This window comes from Vulpes vulpes, chromosome 12, assembly GCF_048418805.1.
Source record: "Vulpes vulpes isolate BD-2025 chromosome 12, VulVul3, whole genome shotgun sequence".
NCBI lineage: Eukaryota > Metazoa > Chordata > Mammalia > Carnivora > Canidae > Vulpes > Vulpes vulpes.
Window position 1 is genome coordinate 71403201 of NC_132791.1, and position 26568 is coordinate 71429768.

General features: G+C 50.6%; 1 protein-coding gene across 1 annotated transcript in view; it reads right to left on the reverse strand.

The window, feature by feature from the left end:
• Positions 1-26568, reverse strand: part of ADAMTS2 (ADAM metallopeptidase with thrombospondin type 1 motif 2) — a 229386-nt gene that overhangs the window by 76724 nt on the left and 126094 nt on the right. The window contains exon 4 of the mRNA XM_072728815.1: positions 17221-17423. Coding sequence (XP_072584916.1) covers positions 17221-17423 — 203 coding nt within the window. The remainder of the gene's footprint in view (positions 1-17220; positions 17424-26568) is intronic.

Below are 26568 nucleotides of genomic sequence, written 5' to 3' on the forward strand. Positions count from 1 at the left end.
GGCCTCGACTGCCCTGCCTTCTGCAAAGCCTGGCTGCCCTTCCCAGCTGGCTCATCCCTGGAATTCCCTCTCCCCATCTCCAGCCCCAGAATTCTTGAAATCTCTGAAAAGCATCTGAAAAAACAAAGTCATGGTGATAAATGGGTTTCAAAGAAAGGGGGGGGGCAGTTACCCTTCTGCTTCATCCCTACCCAGGCCAAGGCCTTCTCACTACAACTGAAATAAAATTGAAGCCCTGATGCTTCTTCTCAGGTTGCCCTGGCCTTGCTCAGTGTGGTCCAGCCACTGGCCTCCAGGCACCTTGCCCAGAGAGCCCATCCCTACCTCAGGGCCTTTGCACTTACCAGGCCCTCTGTCTACACATGCTTTTTGCCCAACACAACTGTCCCTGCTCACAATGAGCCCCAAAAGCACCCCCAAAAGTAGTTGCTTCCAGACAGGACTGTGCACTTGATATAAGAGGCACCTTTCCTCCTTGCTTGCTGCTGTGTCCCCAGCAGTGCCAAGCACCCAGTAAATGCTCAGTAAAGAGTTGTGAGTGAATGGATGACTTTGAAGAACATGAAACTATAAGAAATGGACAAAATGTGTGAGACCAGTGGGGCCGGTGATGCCCTGTAATGACCCAGACCCTAGCTGAGTGCCCAAGTGTGTCTCCACCCCCACCCCGCCCTCCCTGGGGACCCTTGTGCTGCACAGAGGCTGCTCTCCTCTGCCCAGACCACAGTGGGAGGAGGGGAAGCCGGGATGACGTCCTTGAGCCCTGTCTTGAGAAATTGATCCTGGAATCTTTAAACCTTGGGGGAACATGTTCAAAGCCGCAGCCCTTCTCTGTGCAGAGCGAGGCCAAGGGCTCTCTTGTTTGGGGAAAGACACTGTAATGTGCCTTTTGCTTATGCAAAGCTGCGGCCAAGCTTCTGTTCTGGAATAGACAACAAGGAAGGACACAGGCTCTGCATGATAATGTAAAAGTTTGCCTTCTTTGTGGCAGAGTTCTACCCTGGCCATCAGTGAGCCCTGGCAGGTGGCCGAAGGCTGCTGGGCAGAGGTGACTTTCTCCTCTGCTGGGAGGATGGGGGGACGGGCAGGCAAAGGGAAGGCCGGTCCAGGGACGGGGGCTTGCTATTGGGGCAGGCAGTGCCATAGCTGCCGGCTGGCCTCCCACTCCTCACGCCGAACCTTCAAGAAACTTAACACCTTTTCCTCTGAGCTGAACTTTGGCAACTAAGTGTCAGTGCGAGCTGTACCCAGCACCACACTGACGGACAAGCCACACCTGGAAAAATCCATCATGAGGCCTCAGGAAGCGGGGCTCACAGGGTGTTCTGTGACTTCTCTGGGAACCCCTGCAATAACTGGGAAGAAGTTCAGTCTCTCTGAGGACCCTTGGGAGAAGGTGTGGGCCGTCATGTGGCGATGACAAAGAAAGTGCTGCGGGAAGCTGGGGCAGAGGGGTCTGCAGCCTTCCAGGGAGGGAGATTTTCATCTGTGCAAATCTCCTGACACGCGAACAGGGCAGCAAAAGCCTGGTCTTACTGTGAGAACAAACGTGCCCTTTGCAGATCTTCTTTTCCCACTTGTTTCTCAGCAAATACTTTCCAAGCAGAGCAGGGACAAACATGGTACTTACCTCTCTGCTCAAAATACCACGAAATGCAAATGGGCTGGGCTGATTGGATGGTACAACAAAAATGCGAGGCCTGTAGAGCCTTCCTTCAACTCTGGGTCCAAGCACACGGCTCCAAGACCCCAAGACTCTTCCAGAGAAGGCCAAACTGTTCCTGTCCCCCATCCCACAACAGGCCACACTGTGCTAGGACTGGGGATGTCTCTGCCTGTCCCCAGGGTAGAGACAGGGCTCCTCCACCCCCGGGCAAGCAGCTTGATGCCCAGAACCCAGGGGAGGCTCAACAAGTGTTTACCAGGCAAACCAAAAGCAAAGGTGCCTCAGCAGACAGTCCCCGTTGGTGCTGATTACCCCTGGAGCTGCCCCTTCCCTATCTCTCTGTCAGGCTGCAGGGGCTCCCCCTGATCTGGGCCTGGCACTTGGCCTGTTTGCCTGTCAGTGTCCTGATCTGTGAATGGAGGTGATGCTGGGCCTTACCCCTCAGGCTATCACCAGGATGGGCCCCAACACTGTATTTAAAGCATCTAGCAACCCCCCAGGCATAGCGTACACTCCTAGGCTTCACTCCTAGACCTGCAAGGGGCTCTTCTCTGGGTTATCTGGAAGGGCCTTGGTGGACAGCAGTGCACACCAGGCATTTTCCAAGGCCCACCAGGTGTGCATGTGTGTGTGTGTGTGTGTGTGTGTGTGTGTGTGTGAGAGAGAGAGAGAGACAGAGACAGAGACAGAGACAGAGAGAAAGATCCACACAGGGGTGTTCTCCCTCCCACACAGCACTACGTAGGACCTGACGTTCTCATCACTGCCCAACAACTCATGAGAAAGGTGGTAATATTACAGAACAGGGAAGGGCAGACTCTGCTGAGGCTTCAGGCCAGGGCCTGGTGTTCCCTTGAGGCCACTGCTTAGAGGCCACTAACAGGGAAGGAGCAGAGAGAAGGCAGGGATCTTGATTCTTGCTGGCAGCAACCCTGGCCCCAGAGAGTCCAGGGACATCGCCTGTCTGTCTGATGTTCCCCTGAACTCCTTGGCACTTTCTGACCACAGAGCCCCAGGGACTCCATGAGGAGTCCCGTCCAGAAGAAGCTTTGTGAGGAGGGGCCCTCGTGGCAAGACCTTGTGGCATCCTCACCTCCCCCCACCAGTCTGAGTTTGAAAGGCATGATCTTCACCCCTGTGATGTGATCTCTGTCACCTGTATTCAACCGGGCACCAGGATGCCATCTGAAAACAAAGCGTTTTCCTTCCTTCTGTGGTTCACATTTTTCTGCTGCCCTACCACCATTTTGATCCATAGAAAGAGAGCAGGAAAATGCCATCATGAGGAGGAGTGGCCATAACACACAGGAAGTCCCTTGGGGCTGCAATGGAGGAGGAGAAAGTGTCCTGGTCGATGAAGGAGGTCAAGACAGGTGGCTGAGGAGAGGCAAAAAGTCAGACCCAGGGTCACAGTGCCCCATCCCTGCCTCTTCCCAGCCCCCACACACCGTTATGGTCAAACAGACAGATCCCAAGGGCTATGGGCCCTGCTTTCTGCTTAGATTTAGAGCAGAGTCCACTCCCAATGTAGTGCTAAGTGCAAGGTGAGAAATGGGGGTGGGGGGTGGGGGTGGGCGCTGGTGTGAGTGAACAGACCTGAGCATCAGCCTGGCTCTCCCAGACCCCACGGGTGTGTGTGGGCTCCAGATGTTCCTGTCTTACTCTGGCTGTGGACTGGGAGATGCTGCAGAGGGGACAGGGCATCACAGCACATGACCTGGGCCACGTGGGGCCCAGCACACCTGAGCAGTCCAGGTAAAGAGCCCAAGGCCAAACCTGAACCCCCTAGGCCAGCGTCCCCACTGCCACCAGGGCCCCAGGGTCTCCATGTGATGAGGAGGAAGGAACCCTGCCAAACAGGCGTTGACCCAGAAAAGACTCAGAAAACCAGGACAGTTTAGACCATCATCTGTGTCCCCCAGCACAAGCAGGGCTCATGAGTAATTCAGAGCTCCCAGCAAAATTCAGGAGCTTTGCTCCAATCCTACTGGCAGCATCATACTCACTTCCAGGGCTGTGAGCACAGCCCTCCCTGAGAGTGATTCACTCATGTTTAGTGCCCTTCCCAACGTTCAGGGCATAAGGAGCCTCCTTGAACACAGTAGGAAGTGGTTTTGCCCTTGCTGAAGCACACGGCCCTTCACACCAGCAGAATCTGTTTGAGTCACTGAGTTCCCAGGCTGTGGGGCATGTTAACCCACCTGGGCCCAGGCTCAGATTAAACACCCAAAAGTGTGGAGCAAGGGAACCAACTGGCGGATGAGAACGCAGATAAACATACTATGTGACACAGGGCACTTCTTGGAGGCACGAGATCTCATTTCCAGACTTGGGCAGAGAGGGGGTGTGTAGACCACCCTGCCTCTACACCTGATGGTTTCTGGCTCCCCAGGCCCGTGTCCCATGTTCATTGGGTGCTGGCTAACTCAGATGCTACCCCCCCTCAGAGGCTGTTTCCTTGGCCCCCATCACAATCTCGAATGCCCTCATTAGTTCATTAGATTTTTAGCTGCCCTCTCCCTCCCCTGGACCTATGCCCCAAGAACCAGGGGCTCTTCTGTATCTGTGGCTGTTATATTCTCAGGGCCTAGAACCTGTTAGCTCTTAAAACTTTAGGATGAAGCCCAAGCTCCCTCCATCTGGCCAGCTCCATCCCACTGAGGCTTCCCAGCCCAACCGAACTCCCAAGCCTGCCCTAGGTCGTGCCAAGAGTGTGGCTCCCTCTGAGTGGAATGGCACTAACTCTGGGCTCCCCTTAACTGTGACCTTCTCTCCAGCCAGGCAGAGGGCACTAGCTGTGCCTCAGGGCTGCCAAGGCCCTCATCCACCCTACTGACCTAAAGCAGGTGAGTGTGTCCCTATGAGAGCCAAGTTTCTCAAGGACGAGAGCTGGGCTGGTTTGGCAGATGTCACAAACAAATGACTGTGGCACCTCATTGGTAAGTCATGACCTTCCAAGACCTGTGTCATGGGCTTCCTCGAATCATTTCTTTACCTCCCATACTCTGCCAAGTGAGCTTTATTACCCCTGTTTTACCCGTGGAGAAACAGGCTAGGCGACATTGAGAAATTCACCCACTGAAGCACAAGTGGGAATTGAGGCAAAGGCTTTCGAGAACAAGATTTGGCAAGTCTGAAATTAAAACCATGCATCCCTATGACCTGATGATTCAAACATCTAGTGTCTACAGTGGAGAAAAAGCTGTGGTCATAAGGAAGAAGGGATGAGGACAGCTGGCCTGCTGGGACATCTTTTCCATGGACAGGAAGAGTCTGTTTTTTTTTCATGGGAGTCTGTAGGACCATAGTCACTTTATGAGAATTCACCCACTTATTTATTCAAAAGATGTTGACTTAACACCTCGTACGTGCTGGGCCCTTTGCATGGGTGCTGACCATGCAAATCAGGTAAGAAGACCCCCTGAATTTGACATTAAATGTGTGACACCTTTCTGTGAACTCCTAATCCCCCTGAGACCTGTCACCAAGCGCCCCCCTGGCAGGGGAGTACCCCAAGATCCCCCGGGTACTTGGAACTGAGGGAGCAGGCTGGCAGCGACAGCTTAAGCTGGCCCAGACCTGGAGCCCAGTGTGGTGCCACACTCGCTGCTTTTCCAGCTCAGCTGTCACCTCCTTGCTGGAGTCTGCAGAGACAAAGTCTGCAGCTGCCTTTAGCTGTCACTGAGGAGTGATGATGCCTGGCCCTCCTTGTCCACGGGTCCTCTAACTCCCGCTTTGACAACCATCAGCTCCCCCAGGGAGGCCAAGGGCAAGATGCTCCCAGACTTCCACATCAGCTGTCAGGCAGCCTCCTAGAGAGGAGAGGAAGGCTGGGGAGAATCCTAGGGGTGGGGGTGGGGGTGGGGTGGCACACGCCCCAGGGAAGAAGAGGTATAGGTAAGGCCAGACCATGGTACATGCCCCTCCCCCAACTGGAACTTTCTTCACCTATGCCATCATCACTGCGGGGGGTGGGAGAGGTGCTTACTGCCCCATTGTCCACCCTGCCCGCCCCTGGAATGTGGGCTCTGTGCAGGCAGGACCACCACCCCATCTTGGGCTTCCTCAGCACCACATTCCAGCACCTGCAGCTGTGTCTGGCACCCAGCAGGTGCAGGTGCTCTTTAAACATCCACTGATTGGGTGAATGAGAAAGTGAGCAAATCTTAGAGAAAACAGGAAGGCACAATAGATGGAAAAGCCAAGGGAAAAACCAGGAGAGTCAGAGCAGTAGATGGAAAACAGTCTGGGGCAAGGGCAAGTGATGTCAAATGCTGTTGGGAAATCAGCGAGAGATAGCCAAGTTGAGGATATGCTTTGGCTCTTCCTCAAGGGTCCAGGAGCACTAGCTCTTCAGACCAGAATGGCAAGAAAGGGACAGGTCGCCAAGGAGGGCCCGTCTTCCCACATGTACGTGAATCCCATGTGCCATGCCCCAGCTGCACCACCCAACCTCTCTGAGCCTTGGTGAGCTTATCCAGGAGAGGGAACACACAGGGCCACTGGGACAATGTGGGAATATCAGGTGCCTCCTCACACGGGGCTGCCAGGCATAAAAACTCCATCTCCTCCGGCTATGGGGTGACAAGTTTCTGATAACAGAAGGCATAAGCCTCACACTCTCAGAGAGAGAAGTTTCTCTTTTTAGACTCCAGAACAACCTCATCACTCCCCTGTCATAGTATGGCACCATAGGCATCAGCCCTTTGATGCCCCTTAGTCTGACACAAAAGGCTCTGCCAACCTCATCTCCGGCCTGACTCCAGCCCTCTATGCCCCAGCTGGGTCCAACCTCATAGTGTGATGTGGTACTGCCACTGGGCCTTTGCACATGCTCTCCTATCGCCTGCAGCAACACCTGCACGCACCAGGCTCCTCTCCTCATTAACCCCTGTCTCTGTTTAGGGGCAGCTCAAGTGGCCCTTGTCTCAGGTGCTCTTCCCCATGACCCCAGAATGCCCTATATTTATACAATCAGTGCTTGCATTAACCAGGACGTAATTACTCTTCCTCTCCTTGCCTCCCATCCCTCCCATGTTCCAAACTCTCTGAGCACAGGAAAATGACAACTCACTTCTGTACCCCAGTGCCCAGAATGGGGCCCTACTTAGATCAGGGGTTCAGAGAGTGCCCAATGCACAAACATGTTGCCAGGAATAGCTCATGTCCACAGGCTACTCTCTGCAGACCCAGGACTCTGCAAAGGACTTTTCTGGTGTCATGCTCACACCAGCACTGGGAGGTGGCACTATTTATCCCCCTCACAGGACACAGCAGGGCAGGCAGTTGCCTCCTTTCTTCTAGGCCAGAAGGAACCATCCACCAGCTGACCGGCCAGACTTGTCCTGCGGTCGTGTTCTGATTCACTTGTGCAATGTGAGGTCTTAATTCCAATTTATTGCTGACATTGAAAAATAATTAGATTTCCCATAAAAGTTGGATTCTCAACTTCCCATGGGAAAAAAAAAAAAAGAAAAGAAAGAGAGCTGGCAACAGTGGGTCTGCACATTCCTCCATGACCACGAGCAAGCAGGACCCAGGAGGAGATCTCCGGGGGCATGCCCTCTCCCGACACCCCAGTCCCCACCACTCCCTACTGTCCACAGCCACCTTCACCCGGGCCTATCCTCCAGCCTGGCTCCATATGAAAGTGTGGCCCTCTCTCAAGCACACACCATCGGCCCTGATGGCTGTACCTCCTGGCAGAGCACAGGGCCATGCTCTCAGGCCAGTGGGACACACATGAGGATGTCTCGCTACAGCCCATGGCATCAGCATGCCCCAAAGCCTGGGGAGCTGTCGTGCAACAATGGGAACTTCTGCTTCCCATTCTCCCACCCTGTGCTCTGGCCAAGCCCAAACCCAAATGTGTCCCCCATTGCCAGAGAACCCTGCTTACTTCCCTTCAACTTACGGGAAGCCAGTTTCAGTGTCGGGTTCCAGAGCTGGTTTTCTCTTTCCCAGGAACCAGAACCAGAGACACGTGAACAGAGACTTGGGGCAGAACCTTCACCCTGGCTGGCTTGCAATTCCAGGGACAGTTCATGAGATGATACCCGCCTCCCCCGGGGACCAGCAGAAAACATTCCTGACCTGCCACTGCCTTCCCCACCATCACCACAAGGCCCCAACATTCTTGGAAGTTAGTGAGAAATGGAGCCTGGACGCCTTTGATTGTTTGCAAACCCTGGCAGGGCTTTGGTAAACCCAGGCCAATTTCTGGATTAAATTAGAAAAGAAAAAAGGAAAAATATTGGAATCCTGGCACAGAGAGAAATCATTCATTCAACAAAATTTGTTTATGAACATACTGTACAGAGGCTTGTCCCCATGCTAGGGGGGGTCAAAGGGTATGGCCTCTACTATGAAAGCACAGAAGTCTGTGGAGCACAATTCTCTGTGGTCCTAAGGAATGTGATTGCCCTCCATAGAAGAGATGATTTGGGGGCTGAGGAGTTCTTCCAGAACATAGGCAGTTAACACAGCTGGGAAAGACAGCTCTGTCTGCCCAGAAATCTGTTCTTCTTACTCTGCTGTTTTAAAAATGATTATTAAATCAGCTCCTTTAATTGCTTTTGAAAGAATCCCCAAAGTGACCTCACAGGTCCACTGAGCTGGCAAGGCTAGGGTGGGAGTGGGGGTGAACTAAGGTCTGAGCAGGGAGAGGGTGGAGCTCAGCTTAAGGGCGGTGTGGCCTGCAGGAAAGGGCTGCTCCAGCTGCAGAGGATTTGTGGTCTGAAAAGGGTGAGGGGAACCTTGTCTCCTAGGGGCTGTGCTGGCCTTTATGGGTTCTTGGAGCATGTGGAACGTTCAAAGATGAAGAAACCAAGGGCAGGGCAAGGTGGGAACTTTGCCAGACAGGGAAAAGGCAGGATCTGGTCTGCATTCTATACCTAGCTGAGGCCACAACTCATGGGGAACTCAAAGTATGGAGGAATTTCTTTAGAGCCAGATAACAAATATTTTGTGGGCACCAGGGAGTGAGTATTGTCAGGCTTGGGGACCACATGTCTCTGTCCCAGCAACTCTGCTGTGAGAGCACAAAGCATCCACAGACCATTCATAAATGAGGGTGTGGCTGTATCCCAGAACTTTGTTTAAAAAAGGATAACGGGCTGGATTTGGCCCTGGGGCTATAGTTTTGGCAACATTACTCGAGAATCTCTGTTTATCTTAAAAAGTTCTGTGAATTTTGCTTTAACCTAGTAATATGCCCAAGGCTAGTTTGATATAAAATTGATGTTTTAAAATGTTTGTCATACAAAAAGGGTGACACTTCTGGGGCAGACAGTGGTGGCCTCCACAGCCTCTGCCAAATGCTCACAGAGGCAAAGAGAGGATCCTGAGCCACCTTCGGGGCGGGGGGGGGGGGGGCGCGGAGACATCCCTCATCAGAGCAACACTGGTTAGCCCTTCAGCTGAAGGCTCTAAACTACGTAAGCAGCCCTGGTTTGGGCCCAAGGTGTAGATTTCTGGAAGTCCTGGCAAAAATTTTGCTTTTCAAAGATGCATGTGTGAACATGTTACTTTAGTCAAGGCTCTGGTCTTCCCCCAAGATATTTGTCACCTGAGCCAGGAGAAAAGCCACTATCTGTGCCTGGCAAGGGAACTGGAGGTGCCATGAACATTCAGGCTGCATATGAGCATGACTCCTGGCATGCGCTGCTACGGCACCAAGTTTGGAAGCAGAGACTTGCTCAGGGGCTGGCAGAGCAGGTCGGGGAAAATGTGGTGATTCCCTGGTAGAGCCAGCAAGTGTGTTCAGGCGTGTTGTCTGAAGCCCAGCCTGGGAGCACCAGACATAGCAGGGAGCACATTTCTAAGGAGAAAGAGTCAGCGGTTCCCAGTGTACCGAGAGAGCCCGTAGGAGAGAGGCATCCCAGGCAGAAGGAAGCTCCTTGATCCCAGGGCTGGGTCAGTGGAAGCCACAGCATGGGCCAGGGTAAAAGGCAGGGAGGAGTAGGAACAGGAGTGGGATGACAGCAGAGGGAGGCCAGCTGTGGAGGGTCACATCTAAGCAGTGAGATGGGTGGGGCCCAGCAGTGGTGCAGGGATGGGGCCTGGAGGAGCCAGCATGGCTAGACGGGCCACATATCTGGCCATGGCTTGTAGTTCCACCCTCCCAGCCCTCCCAGCACCGGAAAGGAGATCCTTCCTCCCTCGAGCAGTGGACAGACCCTTTCAAACGGGTTTCCCAGGAGTTCCCAGCCTCTCTGACTAGGCTAAGGACCCCTGGGCTAAGGGAATGGGGCCTCATCCTGGGTTTGCCAGCAACCTTCGAGGCTCTGGGATTTGAGAGCTAGAAACCAGTGTGAGGGCCCCAGAGGATGAAGCCACCACCCACAGCCTGGCCTGTGTTCAGAAGGCCTTAGCACCCTCTTAGGCACAGCCTTCTTCATCTGGGCAGAAAGCCGAGAGTGGGTATAGCTTTGGGTTGAGCCTCTGGACAAGCAGAGGATAGAGAAGGGCCATGGAAAATGGGGCCCTAATGCAGGAAGCACAGGCCACATCATGTATATGGGAATGGTTGGGCCAGGCTGTGGGGTCTCAGGGCAGAGCTCATGTTCCCAAGTTCCTAGGCCAGTGACCAAGGCCCGTACCCACAAAGGCCCTGCCCTTGGGGTTTAATGCTCTGTGGTTGCTGTCTTGAAATTCTTCATCATTTTACCTTTGAATTTGTGTCTTGTAAGTAAAGTCCAATGTGATAGTGAAGTCTTGGCTCACATGTGGTCACACCTGCACAGGACAAGGTCCTGGCCACCCACTCCCCACCCTTTGATCACGGCCACCCTCTGCTCTGGGCAGGGGCCTGCCCACAGGTGCAAGAAGGGTACACGTGCCCTGTGGCCTCTCGGACCAGGACATGGCAGTAGTGGTCCCACCCAGGGCAGGCAGCTCCACACAAGTGTTGGTGGAGGTGAGCCCCTCACACAACCCTGTCCAGGTACTGAAGTGTAAAGAACCTTGACCATCTGCCCTGGGTGGGGGTAGGGGCCTAGGAGGAGGAGAGATGCTGGTTTCAATATTCCCAGACCCCACCCCATGCCAGGGCACAGCATGATGTGTTCTTCCAGTGGCAGCAGGTGGGGGACAAAGCAGCTGGCAGGCCCAGAGGGCATAGCCCATGTTGCTAGCTGGGACCCTGGGGCACCTATGAGAATCTGTGCTTAAGGGAGTGCTCCCTTCACTGTCTCCATTCCTGGGGGCTTCTTTCTTCCTCCTTCCAACCTTTTCTGAGTCTGGCTTGTGTTTTGCCTGAACTTCTGGCACCCTCCGAGCACGAGCCACAAAATACAAATCTGTTTAATTTTGGTGATTCCACATCCAAGTTAAATGCTGTAATAGCTTCATTTAAAATAAGCTTTGTACAATATAAAAATAGTTGGTAAATTTCATAATAATAATTTAAAATTAGGGCAGCCCCAGTGGCTCAGTGGTTTAGTGCTGCCTTCAGTACAGGGCGTGATCCTGGAGACCCAGGATAGAGTCCCACGTCGGGCTCCCTGCATGGAGCCTGCTTCTCCCTCTGCCTGTGTCTCTGCCTCTCTCTCTCTCTCTCTCTCTCTCTCTCTCTGTGTGTGTGTGTGTATGTCATTAATAAATAAATAAAATCTTTTAAAAAATAATTTAAAATTCTAATTTTTCATTCCTTAGAGCGACAATCAGTAGAAAACTTTTAAATCTTGACATGCTGAGAAACAGAGATCAGAGGAAAAGGGAAAGGCTTCATATGTACCTTTTGTGGCATTTCTTCCTCATCTCTGAACAAAAGAGCCACATCTTTACTTGGCCCTGGGCCCCAGAAGTTTGGTAACAGAAGACACTCTGAGTGTGGGGCTGTTGCGGCTAGAACGCAGCAAGAAGGGCCAGGTGATCAGTGCAAGGCCGTGGGTTTGGGAAATGATGCTGCTGACAACAAGCCATGCGAATCTGCCAGAGCAACCAGAGTAAAGCTCCAGAAGATTAACTTCTGGGGGAGAGCATGAAGTGCTAAACACAGCACCCAAGGGAAAAGCTGAGGAGAGAAAGATGTCAGGATACCACTATACACAGAAATGTAAACCATTGCAAACTGCCCCAAACAAAACAAAGGGCAAAGAACAAAAGTATGGAGGATATTTCCCACCCACATGACAAACAAAAAAGTTAGCCTATGCTAATATAAAGGTTCTTCAAATTAACAAGAAGGAAACTAATATCCCAATAGAATAAAGGACATGAATAGGCCTACCCTAAACATGAAAAATGACTGCTGTTTTAAGGTACATAGATATTTTTTTACAGATGCAACCTCATTACATTAAAAAAAATACAACTTAATGACAAAAAGTATATCCCAGCTGTAGCTTTCAAATTACCATAGCTGAAAAGAATTCAGTGCTATGAGAAGAGGAGACAGGCATTTGCTCAATGGAGTGTGAATAGGTTAAACCCTTACAGAGAACATTCTGGCACAGAAAGTTTTAAAATGCACATATTGGGATGCCTGGATGGCTCAGTGGTTGAGCATCTGTCTTTGGCTCAGGCCACGATCCCAGGGTCCTAGGATCAAGTCCCACATCAGGCTCCCCATGGGGAGCCTGCTTCTCCCACTGCCTGTGTCTCTGTCTCTCTCTGTGTGTGTCTCTCTCATTAATAAATAAAATCTTTTAAAATAAAATAAAATGTACATACCTGTTGACCAAGCATTGTACTTTTAGGGACTCAGTTTAAGGAAATAGTAAAGGAGTAATAGATTTACCTGATATTCATTACAGCTAGTGGCTAATCTGACCTCTAATAGAGAAAATAAATTTTGTTATATGAATATGTCATATCAATAATCAATTACATAAAAAGTATGCTATGTGATTCAATATGATGCCATCATTAAAATGAGGTAGCAGGTGGGACGCCTGGATGGCTCAGTTGAGCATCTGCCTTTGGCTCAGGTCATGATCCTGGGGTCCTGGGATCCAGTCCCACATCAGGCTCCCTGCAGGAAGCCTACTTCTCCCTCTGCCTATGTCTCTGTCTCTCTCTGTATGTCTCTTATAAATAAATAAAACCTTTTAGAGAAATAAAATAAAATAAAAACAAAAACAAAATGAGGTAGTAGGCCTCATTGGTAGGAGAAAATATTCACATACCTGCAGGAATATATTCTAATTTTCCATCCTAAATAATATGTTGTCTGTGTTAGGTACAGTATCTTTTAATAAACAAAGAATGTTATTTTCATGATTTAGAGAAGAAAAGAAGGAAATGGGATCTGGCAGGAGATGCTGGAATGGGCTGGTAGGGGTGGGGAGTCTGAATGCCCGGAGACATTTTCTGCACCCAGGTGGCTCTTGTGATGCTCAGCAAACATTTCCAACCCTTCTCACCCTCCAGAGTGTCTGACATGGAGAGAGGGACAGACTGATTAACTCCCATTTCTCTATGAAAAAAGGGAATAAAATATCTTGTCCATAAATGCAGGAAAAAAGTGATACCTCTAAGTGATTTCCCACTGCCCTTAGGGTCACATTCAAGTCCCTCTCCACATCCAGTGACTGCTCCTGCTCAACTGCAACTTCTCTTCCTACCTGGGCCCCTTTTTCCCCCACACCAGCTCTTTTTCACACTTTGAAATGTGCTGACCTCACCCCTGTCTCAGGGCCTTTGCACCACCTGTTTCCTTTCAACACTCTATCCTGCCACTTCCCACAGACACCCACTATCATTCAATTCTTAGCTCCAATGTTACTTTCTATGCATGTCCTCACTGACCACCTGCATAAAGTAGCTTACCTTTCCCAGTCCTTCTCCACCTCACCTTTGTATTTCTTTCATTGTCTTTATCTGAAATTATCTCTTTGCTTGAATATTGTCTATGCCTCCCACCAGAATGCTATGGCTATGTCCTGTCATGCTTGTGGCTATACCCCTTGCCTGACATATAGAAGATGCCCAGTGAACATTTGTTGACTGAATGGTCAGGTGCCAGCTGTATTAGTCGGCATAGGATGAGCTATGCTGCATAACAAAGTCTCCACCATATCAATAGCTTAACACAATAAACCTGGCATGTGTTTCCTTATACACATCACAGTCCATTGCAGGTTGAATGATTCTGGCCCATTTTATACCTGCACCTACTAGGACATATGGCTCCCAAGGACACCGTGTTAGGGAAAGAAACAGAGAGAGGGGACACACTGAATAGGTACAAGGTAGGGGAGCGAGTGGATATCTGAGGAAACAAACGTCTATGTCACACCAGGACCCACACATCCCAGCCCAGATTCTGCCACAAAGAGACCCCAAAGGGAGCCCTGGAGGCAGAATCACCCTGAATGATGAAGGAAACCAGCCCAGCTTCCAGCTGTCAGGGTCCAACTGCACCTGCCTTCTGTCCACCTGGGCCTCTGCCCCTCCTCAGAGCCTGCACTCCCAGGCTCCTGCCACCAGAACCTTCACCAGACCCTCCTCCCAGGGCCTTTATGATCTTCTTCAGGGGACAGGCTGTGTCCATCCAGAGCTGGTCCCCAAGCCTCAGATACTGGAAGTGTTTCCGCCTTCGCCCCGGATGACCTCACAGCTGACCAAATGCCTCACTTGGAGCACAGTTAGGGCCAGCTGCCGCCACATCTGTCCTCCACATTGCTGATTTGGCTTTAGGGCTGGGAGGCCCCATAACCAGCTGTGTACTTGCAGGGAGAGGGAGACCTGCTCTGGCCAGGGCTTCCAGGGCCACTCAGGGCTCTGGCTGCAGCTCCAGATGAGCCAGCACCCTAGGGTCTCAGGGCCACAACACAGTAGCCACTGGTCACAATGGTGATTTAAAGCCGAATGTAAATTAATTACAAATTACCCATTGAATGGCTATAATCAAAAAGAAAAAGAACAAGTGTTGGTGAGGATGAGAAACCAGAACCCTGAGGCGCTGCTGGGAAGGAAGGTAAATTGGGGCAGCTGCTGGGGACAACAACAGTAGGGAGGTTCCTCATAAAGTAAAAAATAGAACTACCATATAATCCAAAAATTCCACCCCCGGGTATATGCCCAAAAGAACTGAAAGCAGGGACCTGAAGAGATACTTGTATACCCGTGTGCACAGCCACATTTTTCACAATAGCCAAGAGGTGGAGCAGCTCCAGGACTCCTCGACAGGTGAATGAATAAACACAACGGGATATGCTTCAGCCTTTAAAAAAAAAAGGGGCATTCTGGCACATGCCACAACACGGATAGGCCTTGAGGACATTCTGCTAAGTGAAATAAGCCAGTCACAAAAAGACAAACATCCCTCTTATATGAGGTACCCAGAGTAGTCAAAATCATAGAGACAAAAATAGAATGGTGGTTGCTGGGGGCTGGAGAAGGGGGCAGGGGGGGTTAGTGTCCGATGGGGACAGTTTCAGCTCTGCAGGATGAAAGACTTGTGGGGATGGCTGCGCAACGGTGGGAATGTAGTTCATGCCACTGAACTGCACACTTTAAAATGGTGACGGTGGTAAATTTTACTTGTATTTGACCACAGTCAAAAAAAATTTTAATTAGGATTTAAAAGTCTATTGAAAATAAAATAAGATAAAAATTCAGTTCTCTCATCATGTCAGCCACATTCTAAGTGCTCAAGGGCTGGCTAGTGGTAGCTGCACTGGACAGGGCAGAATTTTGAGCATTTCCAGCATTGTAGAAGGTTCTGTTGGACGGCGCTGCTCTGGCTGGTCACCCTTTCTCACGGACTCACGATTCCTCAATCTCCCTCCTCCCCAGGACCTCGGAATTCTCTCCCAGGTATACATGGCCCTGAAGGAGGACACAGAGCTTGACAGGGTATTAACTGTCAGGGCAAAGCACTCTCAAACAGGGTGCCTCACCTACCCCACCATGCGGGAGGGGAGCTCCGGTTAGAGGGGCAAACATCCCCCCTTCTCCCTGAGCCCCAGGCTGGCTGGCATGCCCTGGGACAAGCATACATCCCATAAACGCTCGCTTTATGCCACAGGGGAGAAAGGACTTGACCCAACTACTCTTCCTCAGCTCCTCCAATTTATCTCCTAAAATCCTTTTTATGCTGTGACAAAATGTTTCCATTTAGAGAATTTTTGTATTTCTCAGGTTTTTCAAGAAACTAACCAAACCATCCTATTATCCAAAGTTGGGGTACAGTCGGAGCACAAGGGTGTAAATGAAGTTACCTGACCAGACCAAGAGAAAGTTCAAGCCTTCCTCCTATTGGCTCATGCAGCACGAGGCATGTGTGACAGAGGGACCCTCCACACCAGGTAATGATGGGACCAGGAGTCAACCCAAGTGTGACATAATAATAAATATATACTGGTTTCTGCCCCCCAGTTCCTGGCATGGACTCCTAAACCCTGTAATGTCCCAGGGACAGGGTGACAGAAGCAGTTTTGTTATTCCTAATGAGCCTCTTTCAACGTTACCTGAGTTTATGCCAATGAAGTGACTCTTGGTGGGCTCTAGATAGTTTCAGGATGGGAGGACCGCTGCCAGAGGCACCAACCAGGCAATCAGAAGGTTGGAACTTCCAGCACCCATCCTCTGTCCCTGTCTCAGGCTTCTAAGGATAAAGAGGATCTGGGGATTGAGTTCAATCACCCACAGCCAATAAAATCTCCACAAAATCCCTAAACCATGGAGTTCTGAGAGTTTCCAGGTTAGTGAGCACACTGAGGTGCTGGGGTGTAGTGCTCCCAGAAAGGGCAGGGAAGCTCTCAACCCCCTCCCACCTGCCTTGCCCCATGCATCTTTGCCATGTGACTATTCTGGAGTTGCATCATTTATAATATACCAGCGATAGTGAGTTGGGTTTTCCTGAGTTCTGTGAACTGTTCTCGCAAACATGTGAAACTGAGGAGGGGTTCCTTCGACTTATCGCTGGTTGGGTCTTCTAACCAGGCTGTAGTTGGGCCAGTCTTGTGGGACTGAGCCCTTACCCCATGGGGTCCATGTTAACTCTGGGTAGTTAGCATCGGAAGTGCTTGGTGCAGAAAACCCATAGATCTGGTATCAGAAGAGTTGATGTGACTACAGAAGACAGTCCTCCTTCAGCAGGACTCTCAACCGGGCTGAAAGGCAGTGTAATGCTTGGAGAGGAGTGCATATTTTCAAGGCAGTCTCATAGAGTTAGTGTGAAGACTGCCTATGATAACGCACGGTAAATGCCCAGCACGCGCCTGGCACACAGTCACTCACAGGAGCTCAATGACTGTAGGCATCATGGTTGTTTTATTATTACTACACTAAAGATACTTTTCAAAAATAAGATGAGATTAAATGTGACAACCGTCCAAAGTAAAACACACTCTGCAAATCTAACTGACTTTGGCCCCACCTTGTAGATGAGAGGGCTGAATTCCAGAAAGTCAATGACTCACCTAAGGCAGGCAGAGAAGAAGGTGGACAGGTGGGCAGAGATCTCTCTGCCTAGCCATCAGCTCGTTCGCATCCTCTTGCCCCTGACCTACCTCTCCACTGGGGCCTTGGGGGGCCTTGCCCCCGGACTTGGTTACCTGTCCCTCAGCCCCGCTGCTCCACCCCCGCCACCGGCTCCTACTTACAATGTTCATGAGTGTGAGCAGGTATTTCTGCACATGCTCCTTCCCATGGAACTGGACCACAGAGTCATCCACACCCAGCAGGACCTCAATGTTGTAGTCACCGTCGGCAGCATGCCTTCGTGTCCTGCGCCTTGAGCCATTGACATGCTCCTCCAGGACACCCAGGGCATGGCTGAGGTTATCCAGGCTGCCCAGCAGGGCCCCTAGAAAGACAGAGGACACAGTCTGCAGTAGCAGCCCAGACTTACCAGGTACATCCAAACATGGCAATACCCCAGCTGGGTGCAACTCGGCACCAGCCTGGCCATCATTATTGAAAATTCACAGGACCCAAACTGTCCCCATTTTACAGAAGAATGAACCAAGTTTCAGAGGGGGTAGGGTGCATGCCAAATGGGCTCGGACCCAGAAGCATACAAACCAATGCCTCAGCCATCACAGAGCCTAGGGCCTGACACCAAGGGATGAATGGAGAGGCTGAGAAGCTGGGATGCCCAGCTGGGAAAGTGTATGACCAGAGCCAGCTCTTTTCACCCGTTCACATACTTGAATACCCAAGAAGGGCTGCTCAGGTGTCAAAGGTCTGGTGTCCCTGGTGTGGCCACCACATGATAACCAGGGAGACTGAGACCCAGACCTGATGGTATGTGTCCCCACATCATCTCCTTAGGCAGCTCCCCTTCTGAAACCTTCCTCTGCTGAAGGAAGGCCCCTCATCTGTGGACCAAGCCCACCTACCCCACTCCAGGGTTGATACCTCCCATTGGCGCCCCTCCCCAGTGAATTATGCCTACCCCTGGACACAAGCTGAGGAGATGGGTAGTTATGTGACTCAACTGTGCAGGGACCATGGCCCTCTGGTGACAGCTCTCCAAAGTCAGCCAGGGTGGGGGAGGGGGCCCAAGGGGCCTCAGCCAAGGACCCCAGAATATCATCTCACTGTCTTCACAGCTGTGGGATCTGCCTCAGCTCTCTTCTCCTTCTCTGCCACCAGGGCCTGGAGCCTACCCTGGACTAGAGCTCCCACTCCCAGCCCTTCCCTGTCTGCACTCTCAGGGTCACAGCTGAGCTGACCAGGCTGACCTTTGTCATTGCCAGCAGCCCCAGACCACACTGCCTGCTAAGTTCCAGTGCCAAAGCCTTTGGAAGCCCCCCACATCCCTGTCTTGGTCTCTGTGTCTGTGCTGGGGCCCTAACCCCAGGGTCTAGCTTCTCCTTGGCATTCCCAGGCACCTGCCCTGGGAAGGACCTGGGATCTCAGGTCATCAGGCCATCACCAACCCAGGCTATGGTGTCCAGTCCCTGCAGCCTCTGCTACTGGAGGTGGGGTCCATGCTCCCGGCAGCACCATGTCTCTACAAAGAGTCTTCCAGAATAATTCTCACTCGTCCCCAAAGCTTCCGGTCTGCTGCCTCCTCCAGATAGAAGAAAGAAATCCCTCCATGTCACAGTGGCACACAGCAGATGCTGGAGGCAGAACGGAGCCTCTGAAAGGAGCGTGGCAGCTCCCAGTCCAGGGAGGCAGCCTGCCCACCAGTCCTGCCCCACCACTCAGCCCTGTGCATATGTCTCCTCAGCCAGGGCTGACAGACGGGCCTCTGTGCTGTCCCCTCTTTACAGACAGAAAGACTAATGAAACTCCAGCACAGCAGACTGTTGGCCAGGAGCTCTCTGCTCTGCACCTGCTGTCTGCTAGGTGAGAGGCACAAACCTGCCACCGGCCATGGGACAGACCTATCAAGAAGGGAAAGTGAAGGTAAAGGAGGTGAAGGAGGTAAAGGAGGTGAAGTCGGGCCAGGGCTGAGCAACTGCTGGCATTCCTGTACTTCCTGGGGTCCTTGTGCCCCCTGCTCTAGCCCTGCTATCCCCCAGGGCACCCTGACCCCCACACACACGCTCGCACTTGGCAGATGCTGCCCAGGCTCCTCCAGGGCTGGGGACACTGGGAAGGCAGGCATACAGGCAGTGCCCATTCAGAGCTGATCATCCTGCTGGGCTTCCTGGAGATGATTCAGGGCCATCTTTGCCACTCCCAGAGGAGACACCAGCTACTTAAATCTGACAGGGGGTTTGAGGAATTGCTACTCTATTTTTATACATTTATTTCTTTGCATTTCCAACAAGCAGGGACAGCTCACCTTTAGAACCACCTTGAGAAGCAGAAAAATGGTAATTTCCATTAAAAAAAAACAAACAAACCTTCCCTGGGGAAGAGGCTAGATGTTACCCTCTGCCCCTCTCAAGCCAAGGGTCACTGACGGGTGGTCCCCGGGCAAAACCAGACCAGAGAGGCATGTACTAGGGCCATGTGGTGTTTTAAAAAGACCTTATTTGATTGACAGTATTTCAAAATTGGGAGAGTTCATGTTAAACAAAATCTAGAAGAGCCATCTTCTCTTGAGGAGGTGATGAACAGGTAACACCAGGCTGCGGATTGACAGCCATGCCTGGAGGTAGGACCCGCGGGGACCACGTCCCCAGGCCACCTGCCCGCGACCCTCACTGCCCTCCTGACCCCTCAAAGGCATCATAGTATGCTCCTGCCCCTAACCCTGGGAGCCGCCACGCAGTATATCCCTCCCAATATTCCCTGTGGGTGGGAGGGTAAAGGGGCTGCCACCAAGCCAGAGCTGGCTGGGACACATCTTGTAGCTGCTTCTGCCAAGCAAGCACAGTATTTAGCTACATTTATGTTATAGGTCCATTAAAAACAGCAACATTTCTTAAAGATGCAACAGAAATGACAATTTTATCTCAAGCATAATTACTACTGCTCAAGTTATTACTTTAATTATGCTGATTTGGGGGGGTGACTTGGACATTATGTTCTAGAACAGCTTCCCCCAAGACCTAAGCCCAAGGGCAAAGTGCAGATGAGGAGAGGCAGGTGACAACCCTGCCTTGCAGCCCGGCCCCTGGAAGCCTCCTCCCTGCTCAGGCCTGGCAGGACATAGGAGCAACCCCAGGATCGGTGGGGTCTGCCAAGACGGCCCAAGGCCACATGAGCACTGACAGACCCAGCAGCCAGGCTGACATTCCTTCCACCGTGCCAATCTTGGGTATTTCTTCAGTTTCCCAGAAATGGGCTCAGTCCTAAAGCCCAGGCCATGCAGAGACCCCGACCGACCACACCCTGGTCCTAGCAGGCCTGTCTCTCAAGCCACGTCCTGCTGCAGGGAGTTCAGCTCCCGTCTGGTCCTGGGTCAGCCGCCTAGTAATTCCCTGACACCAACGCTGGCCTTCTGGGCTTGTCCATGTGCACTTGGTTGCTTCCCTGGCCTGAGGCCCTCTGCTTCTGTTGGTCCCTTAGGGTCAGAGGTGGGCTCACTGCCATGCTCCCCTCAACCCCTGGAGCCCCTGCATGCCTGCAACCATGTGCTAAGCCACAGTGACAGAGAGTTCACCCTGCTCTTGCTCCATCCCTCACCACTGGCTCAGGCCAGGATAACAAGCTGTCAACACTGCCCATCTCCTGCTGAGGTGTGAGGACAGCATTGCCCTGGCTCCTGTTGCCCTCCGCACACATCTCCCCCACCGGTGGCTGCTGGTTCCCATGGGTGGCTGATCCATGGTAGACAGAAGACTGCATCCCTGCAGGCCAAGCCCACCCCACCCCCCAACTGGAGGCATCTGTAACGGAACCCTATTTTTCTAATGCATAACCACAGGGATTTTAGTTCCCAGCATGCCCTGTGTTGGGGGGACTCTTCTGCAGGGCAACTGGGGCTTTTTTTGCTCCTGTCTCAGGCAATTGATAACATGGCAAGAAGCTTCCAAGAGCCGCCCTCAGTTTTTGAGTCTCCAGAGGGGATCAAGCAAGACACCTCAGATGATCAAGGAAAGGACAAGAGAAGAGCAAACAGAATTGGATCCAGGGAATCCCAAAGCATCTGTCCTCCAGGGGAATCAGTGGGTCATAGTGGCCAAACTTATCCAAAGCTGGTGGAGCACAGGGTGCCATCTGCACCAACCCCCACATCTGGGCCTGGAGTCAGGGACAAACCTCTGCCACCCGAGCAGCCATCTGATCCCCATAATGAGGAGAAGGCACCTCATCATCCTTATTTCTGTCCCCATTTTAGCATCAAGGAACCCATAGAGCAGAAAGATTAAGTGATTTAGATAAGCCAGGGAGGAGCTGGGGACTGCCCTGGCCCCTGGGATCCCATGTTGTTAACATGCCCCAGAGCCATCCCCACACTTCACCAGTACAGAGGAATGGGTTGGGGGAACCAAAACAGGTAGAAACAGAAACATTTAGCCTGGAGAAGAAAGCCCCCAGGTCTTGAGTCTGCAAAGGCCTCTGGAGCATTGCGTGGCAGGCACTGATTCTGTTGGTTGAAGGGCACCTGCGTGTTTGCTGTCCCTGGGCATTTGCAGATCCCACAGCCAGGACTGGGCCACAATGACCTCTTCACCTGGGATTCCCTTCCTGCTGCTGCTGCTGCTGCTGCTCCCACCCAAAGTCAGCACTCCCCACCAGGCCCAGCAGGAGTCCCTCAAAAGGCCCAGAGGGAAGGAGGTCTGTAGCCCCCTGCACTGGCCTCAGGGACACGTTTGGTACCCATCTGCCTCTCCCACGAAGCTGGCTGCATATCTGCGGGGGATGGGGTGCACACAGCCTTGAGAAGATGCTTCTCAGTGACAAGGGAAGCCTGCTGTCCCCTATCCGTGGAATCATCGTTTCCCCATTTCTCACTGAACCTGCTCCTTCTCATCCTTCAGGTGTCAACTGAAAGGTCACCTCCCCAGGGGAATGAGGCTTATTTCATCCTAATTAAAATAGGCATGCCCCTCCCCCAATGTCTCCCTGACAGCATTTTGCTTTCTTCCTTCCTAAAACACACCATTCATTTGTGAAATTTGCTTGGGCGTTAAAGGCCTCTCCCATCTTGGAAGACAGAGGCCATGGGGTCTTGTGTGCCTCAGTTACCTGAGTACCCTACAAGTCATGGCAGGGGTGGGAACAAAAGGAGCCAGGGCAGAGAGGCAATGGGAGGGAACACAGGGCCCAACAGGAGGAGGAGGAGCTGGCACAAAATCTAGCTATACAAATGACACAACTAAGATAAAATGCCCCAGGCAGAGTTAAAACAAACGGGGGTGGGGGCAACGAAAGAGGTACCATGTAATTATCAACAATAACCACCACAAAAAAGCAGAAATAACCATATTTATGAGATAAAATATAATCCAAGGCATTAACGTGACAAACCAATCAACAGCATTGAGAAGATATAAAAGATATGAAACTTTATGCACCCAGCAAAGCTTCAATTTGTTTCCTAAGGAAAAACAGACAAACCACAGCTCTCTGTGCATTTTTATACATTTATTCCAGAAAACAATAGATGAATTAGATTAAACACTAGGTAGGGCTGTCAGGAAGGGATCTGCATTACTGAGATGATCTAGTGCTTAAGCCCAGCAACTGGAAAGCATGCTCATTTCAAGCACACACGGAACAAGTCCCAAATTTGACCATGTATTAGGACAGCAAGAAAACGCAAAAATCATGTCCATGGTCACCACCATGAGATAAAATCAGAGAAAACAAGAAGAGGAAATGCCCTCAAATCCCATAAACCAGAAATTAAAGAGACAGTTTTAATAAGCTGAGATGACATGAAGAATATAAATTCTAATTGCTGGCTCAGTTAGGAAATCAGAAAAACCTGAGAAAAAATTGAGAAAGTAGTCAAAGAAAAGCCCAGATGGTGTTATAGGACAGTTTTACCAAACTACAAGGAATAGATGTTTCTCATCCCATGTACAATAGGTAGGCAAAAGCCCAATATCTTTCTTTCTAGCTAGGAAACAGAATGGGAAAAGGGGCTTATCAACTATAGCAACAAACCCCACAGAATATCTAGGAATAAACAAAAAGAACGAATGTATAAAGACCACACAAAGAGTGGTATGATATAGTTTACAACCCTCCAAAAGTACAAAGGGAGACCTCAATAATTGGAGACACAACAATGCTATCCTCGATGACAAGTTGATTCTCCTCTAGATCCATGTACAAACTTAACACAATCTCCATCAGAGGATTCTGAAAACCCAACAAAATAACTCTCAGATGTAACCAAAAGACTATCTATGAGAGAATAGCCTGAAAAATCTTGAAAATCTTGAAAAAATAATAATAACGGGAGGTACTTATCTTTCTAACTAACCGAACATATTACAAAATATGTTTACATCGTTTGTATGTTTAATATGTTCACATGTTTAATATTACAAAACATTAGTGCACAGTGACACTGGTGTCAGGATAGCCAGACCAATGGTACTGAACACAAAGTCCCAAAACATATGCAAGCATAGCAGGGACTTCTGGTTGAAATGAGAGGTTGAACCCCATTACAACTTTGGTAAAGTGATTTTTTTTTTTTAAATCACAAGGCTACAAGGACAAGGAGAGTAGCTGAAGAAAAATGAACAGAACTGTTGGAGGCTGGAAAGCAGATGGTCTCATAGTAATGGACTGAGTATATCTGAGAAAGTTGAATCCCCAAGCTGCCAGTGAGGAGAACCAAGTCTGCATCGTAAAATCCACCAAAGGTACTACATGCTTCTGGATGTGGCAGTGAAGGTCAGATTGGAGTAAGTTGGTGACTGATGCCAAATCCCCTGCCCATACACTGGGCCCCAGGAACAGCCCTGATAACTAACATTGGCATTGGTCTGGAAGCTCATTCTCTCTCGGAAAGGAGGAAAAGAAGGTCTCTGGGCTGCAGGCACAGGTGTGGTTGAGAGCAGAGGCACCAAACTAAAACCAGAAGGATTAATGCTGAGGCACTAGCCCCCTTCCACAATTCACTCCCAGAATGTTGGAGGTCAAGACTTTACCCCCTCAGCAGGCGATTAGGAACGGTCTTCTCTAGGGAATCTGATCAACCAAAGACAAAGAGGCAGTATCGCCATCCATGGTTCACTGTGTCTCCATGCATCAAGCTCCCACTCACTTCTTTTGTTGCTGCCTCTCCTGGGGCAGCCCCAGACATGACAGATGGAGGCCAAGATGAAGCAAACATTCCAACAGGAAGAAAGTGGAAGAGAAAGAGACTATACAGGAAGGTGTGGGAAATCTATCATCAGTAATATCTGAGAAGAGAGCTGGAAGATATTACATCCATTAAACGAGGATAGGATGGGAATAATGAAAAAGGTCCTTTGAGATTAACACTATTTCAGCAGAAATTATAAACTCAATGGGAGGACTGAGAAGATAAAGTTGAGAAATCCTCCTGCAAATAAAACAATGAGACAAAGAGACTTGAATAATCATGGAAAATAGTCAAGAAAATTAGAGGACCAGCCTGGAGGTGTATCATCCATACAACAGAAACTTCATAAAGACAGAAAAGGGAAAACAGAGAGGGAAAGAAACTATGAAATAATTCAAGAAAGTTTCTCAGAATGGGAAGGCATAAGGGCCCAGCTGGGACCATAGAAGGAAGTAGACCTGCACTGTGGCACACCATCATAGTATTTCAGAACAGAGAAGATTCTACAGGCCTTCACAGATAATCGGAGGTAAATGGGAGGAGCAGTTACAGAGGAGCCCACAAAGCACTGGAATCAGAATGGCTTCGGACTTGCCCAATTCAAAGAGGAAAACAATGGAGCAAAGCCTTTGAAAGTCTGAAGCAAGACTATTCACCAGCTAGAATTATATGCCCAGACAAAATCTCCATCAAGAAAGTGAAATAGAGATATTTCCAGACACATAAATTCTCTAAAGTTTTATCTGTCTAGCACTCCTTCTCAAGAAGCTGCTGAAAGATATACTCCTTCAATGAAGATGGCAGATACAGGAAGCAGGATGACAAGGGGATCCCTTGGAGGATGACAGAGGGAGGCCAGGAGGGCAGCTAGAATTATATGCCCAGACAAAATCTCCATCAAGAAAGTGAAATAGAGATATTTCCAGACACATAAATTCTCTAAAGTTTTATCTGTCTAGCACTCCTTCTCAAGAAGCTGCTGAAAGATATACTCCTTCAATGAAGATGGCAGATACAGGAAGCAGGATGACAAGGGGATCCCTTGGAGGATGACAGAGGGAGGCCAGGAGGGCAGCTCTGCGCCAGATGTGGAGGGAGCTGAGCCGTCCTGCAGCAGTATGACCTGAGACAGATGGTCATCACTAAGACCCCCGCTTCTATCATGCCGTCTTCTTAAACCAAGGACAGAACCCCCAGGGCAGCTTGGCCCAGACTGTCATCAGGACTTGGACTGTCCCAACCATGTGCTCTTGAGGTCCACTACATAAAGACACAGGATATGCATAGGATATTCCAGGCCCCTCCTTAGAGCAACCCTTGACCTGTGAGCCATTTTTTACTGCCCTGAACAAGGCATGCAAATGGGCATACTTGCATAGGTCCTTAAGGAAGCAATGGCGCCATTGCTTGGGCAGGTTTGGAAGAGTTGGGGGCAACCTGGCTGTCATCAGAGGGGAAGAGAAGGGGCAAAAATGTGGCAGGTTCACCCCACACAGTGCTATATGGAGGTCAGAAGTATGACATCCACATACACAACAGAGGGATCTTAGAAACAGAGTGCAGAAAGTAAAAATCAGTGAGAAATATAATGCAACACCATTCATGCCCATTAGACACATCCATGCTCAAGTAAGAAGCAACACTGATTTTGCAAAAATATACAGTGACCAAAGGAGACCCTTTGATCACCTTAAAATGGTCTCTCACTGCAAAGGGGGAAGAGAGGTGAGCTAGCTGGTTGTGGAGAGAGGTGGTTTCTTTTTTTAATGATGTTGGAACAACTGGTTATAGATGGAGGGAAAGATGGCATCCTGACCCCAGACAGTATGCAAAAACAAATTCCAGGTGGACTGGTGGCCTGGAGTGATAAAAATGAAGTCACAAAAGTGCTAGAAGAAAACCCAGCTAAATGCTTTTTTAGGATCTCAGTTCTGGGCAGCCTCTGGACTCCTAGGCCAGTGTGGTTTACAGATCCCCCACCTGACCCCCTACCCGAACTGCCCAGCCTCTGCTGGGCAAGCACGTGGATGGATAGGTGTGCTCACTGGGGGCCATGCTGCTGCCCAATTGTCAGGCAAGTGAATGAGAACCAATTGCCCTCACTTCTCCAGTGCTCAGAAGTCCTTGAAGCTCAAATCCAAACAAGCAGGACTGTAGGCAGTGTTCCAAATAAGGGGGGAGTGACACTTACAGAACAAGACCCAGGCCAGAGCACCAGCCCAGCCCTGCTGCTGCAAATACTACCAGGCCCCAGCATGAGTGGCAGAGCAGGCCCAGGGGACCAGAGTTCTGAGTACCAGCAGCCTGGAGCCTCGAGGAGCATGCTGGTGCCCCC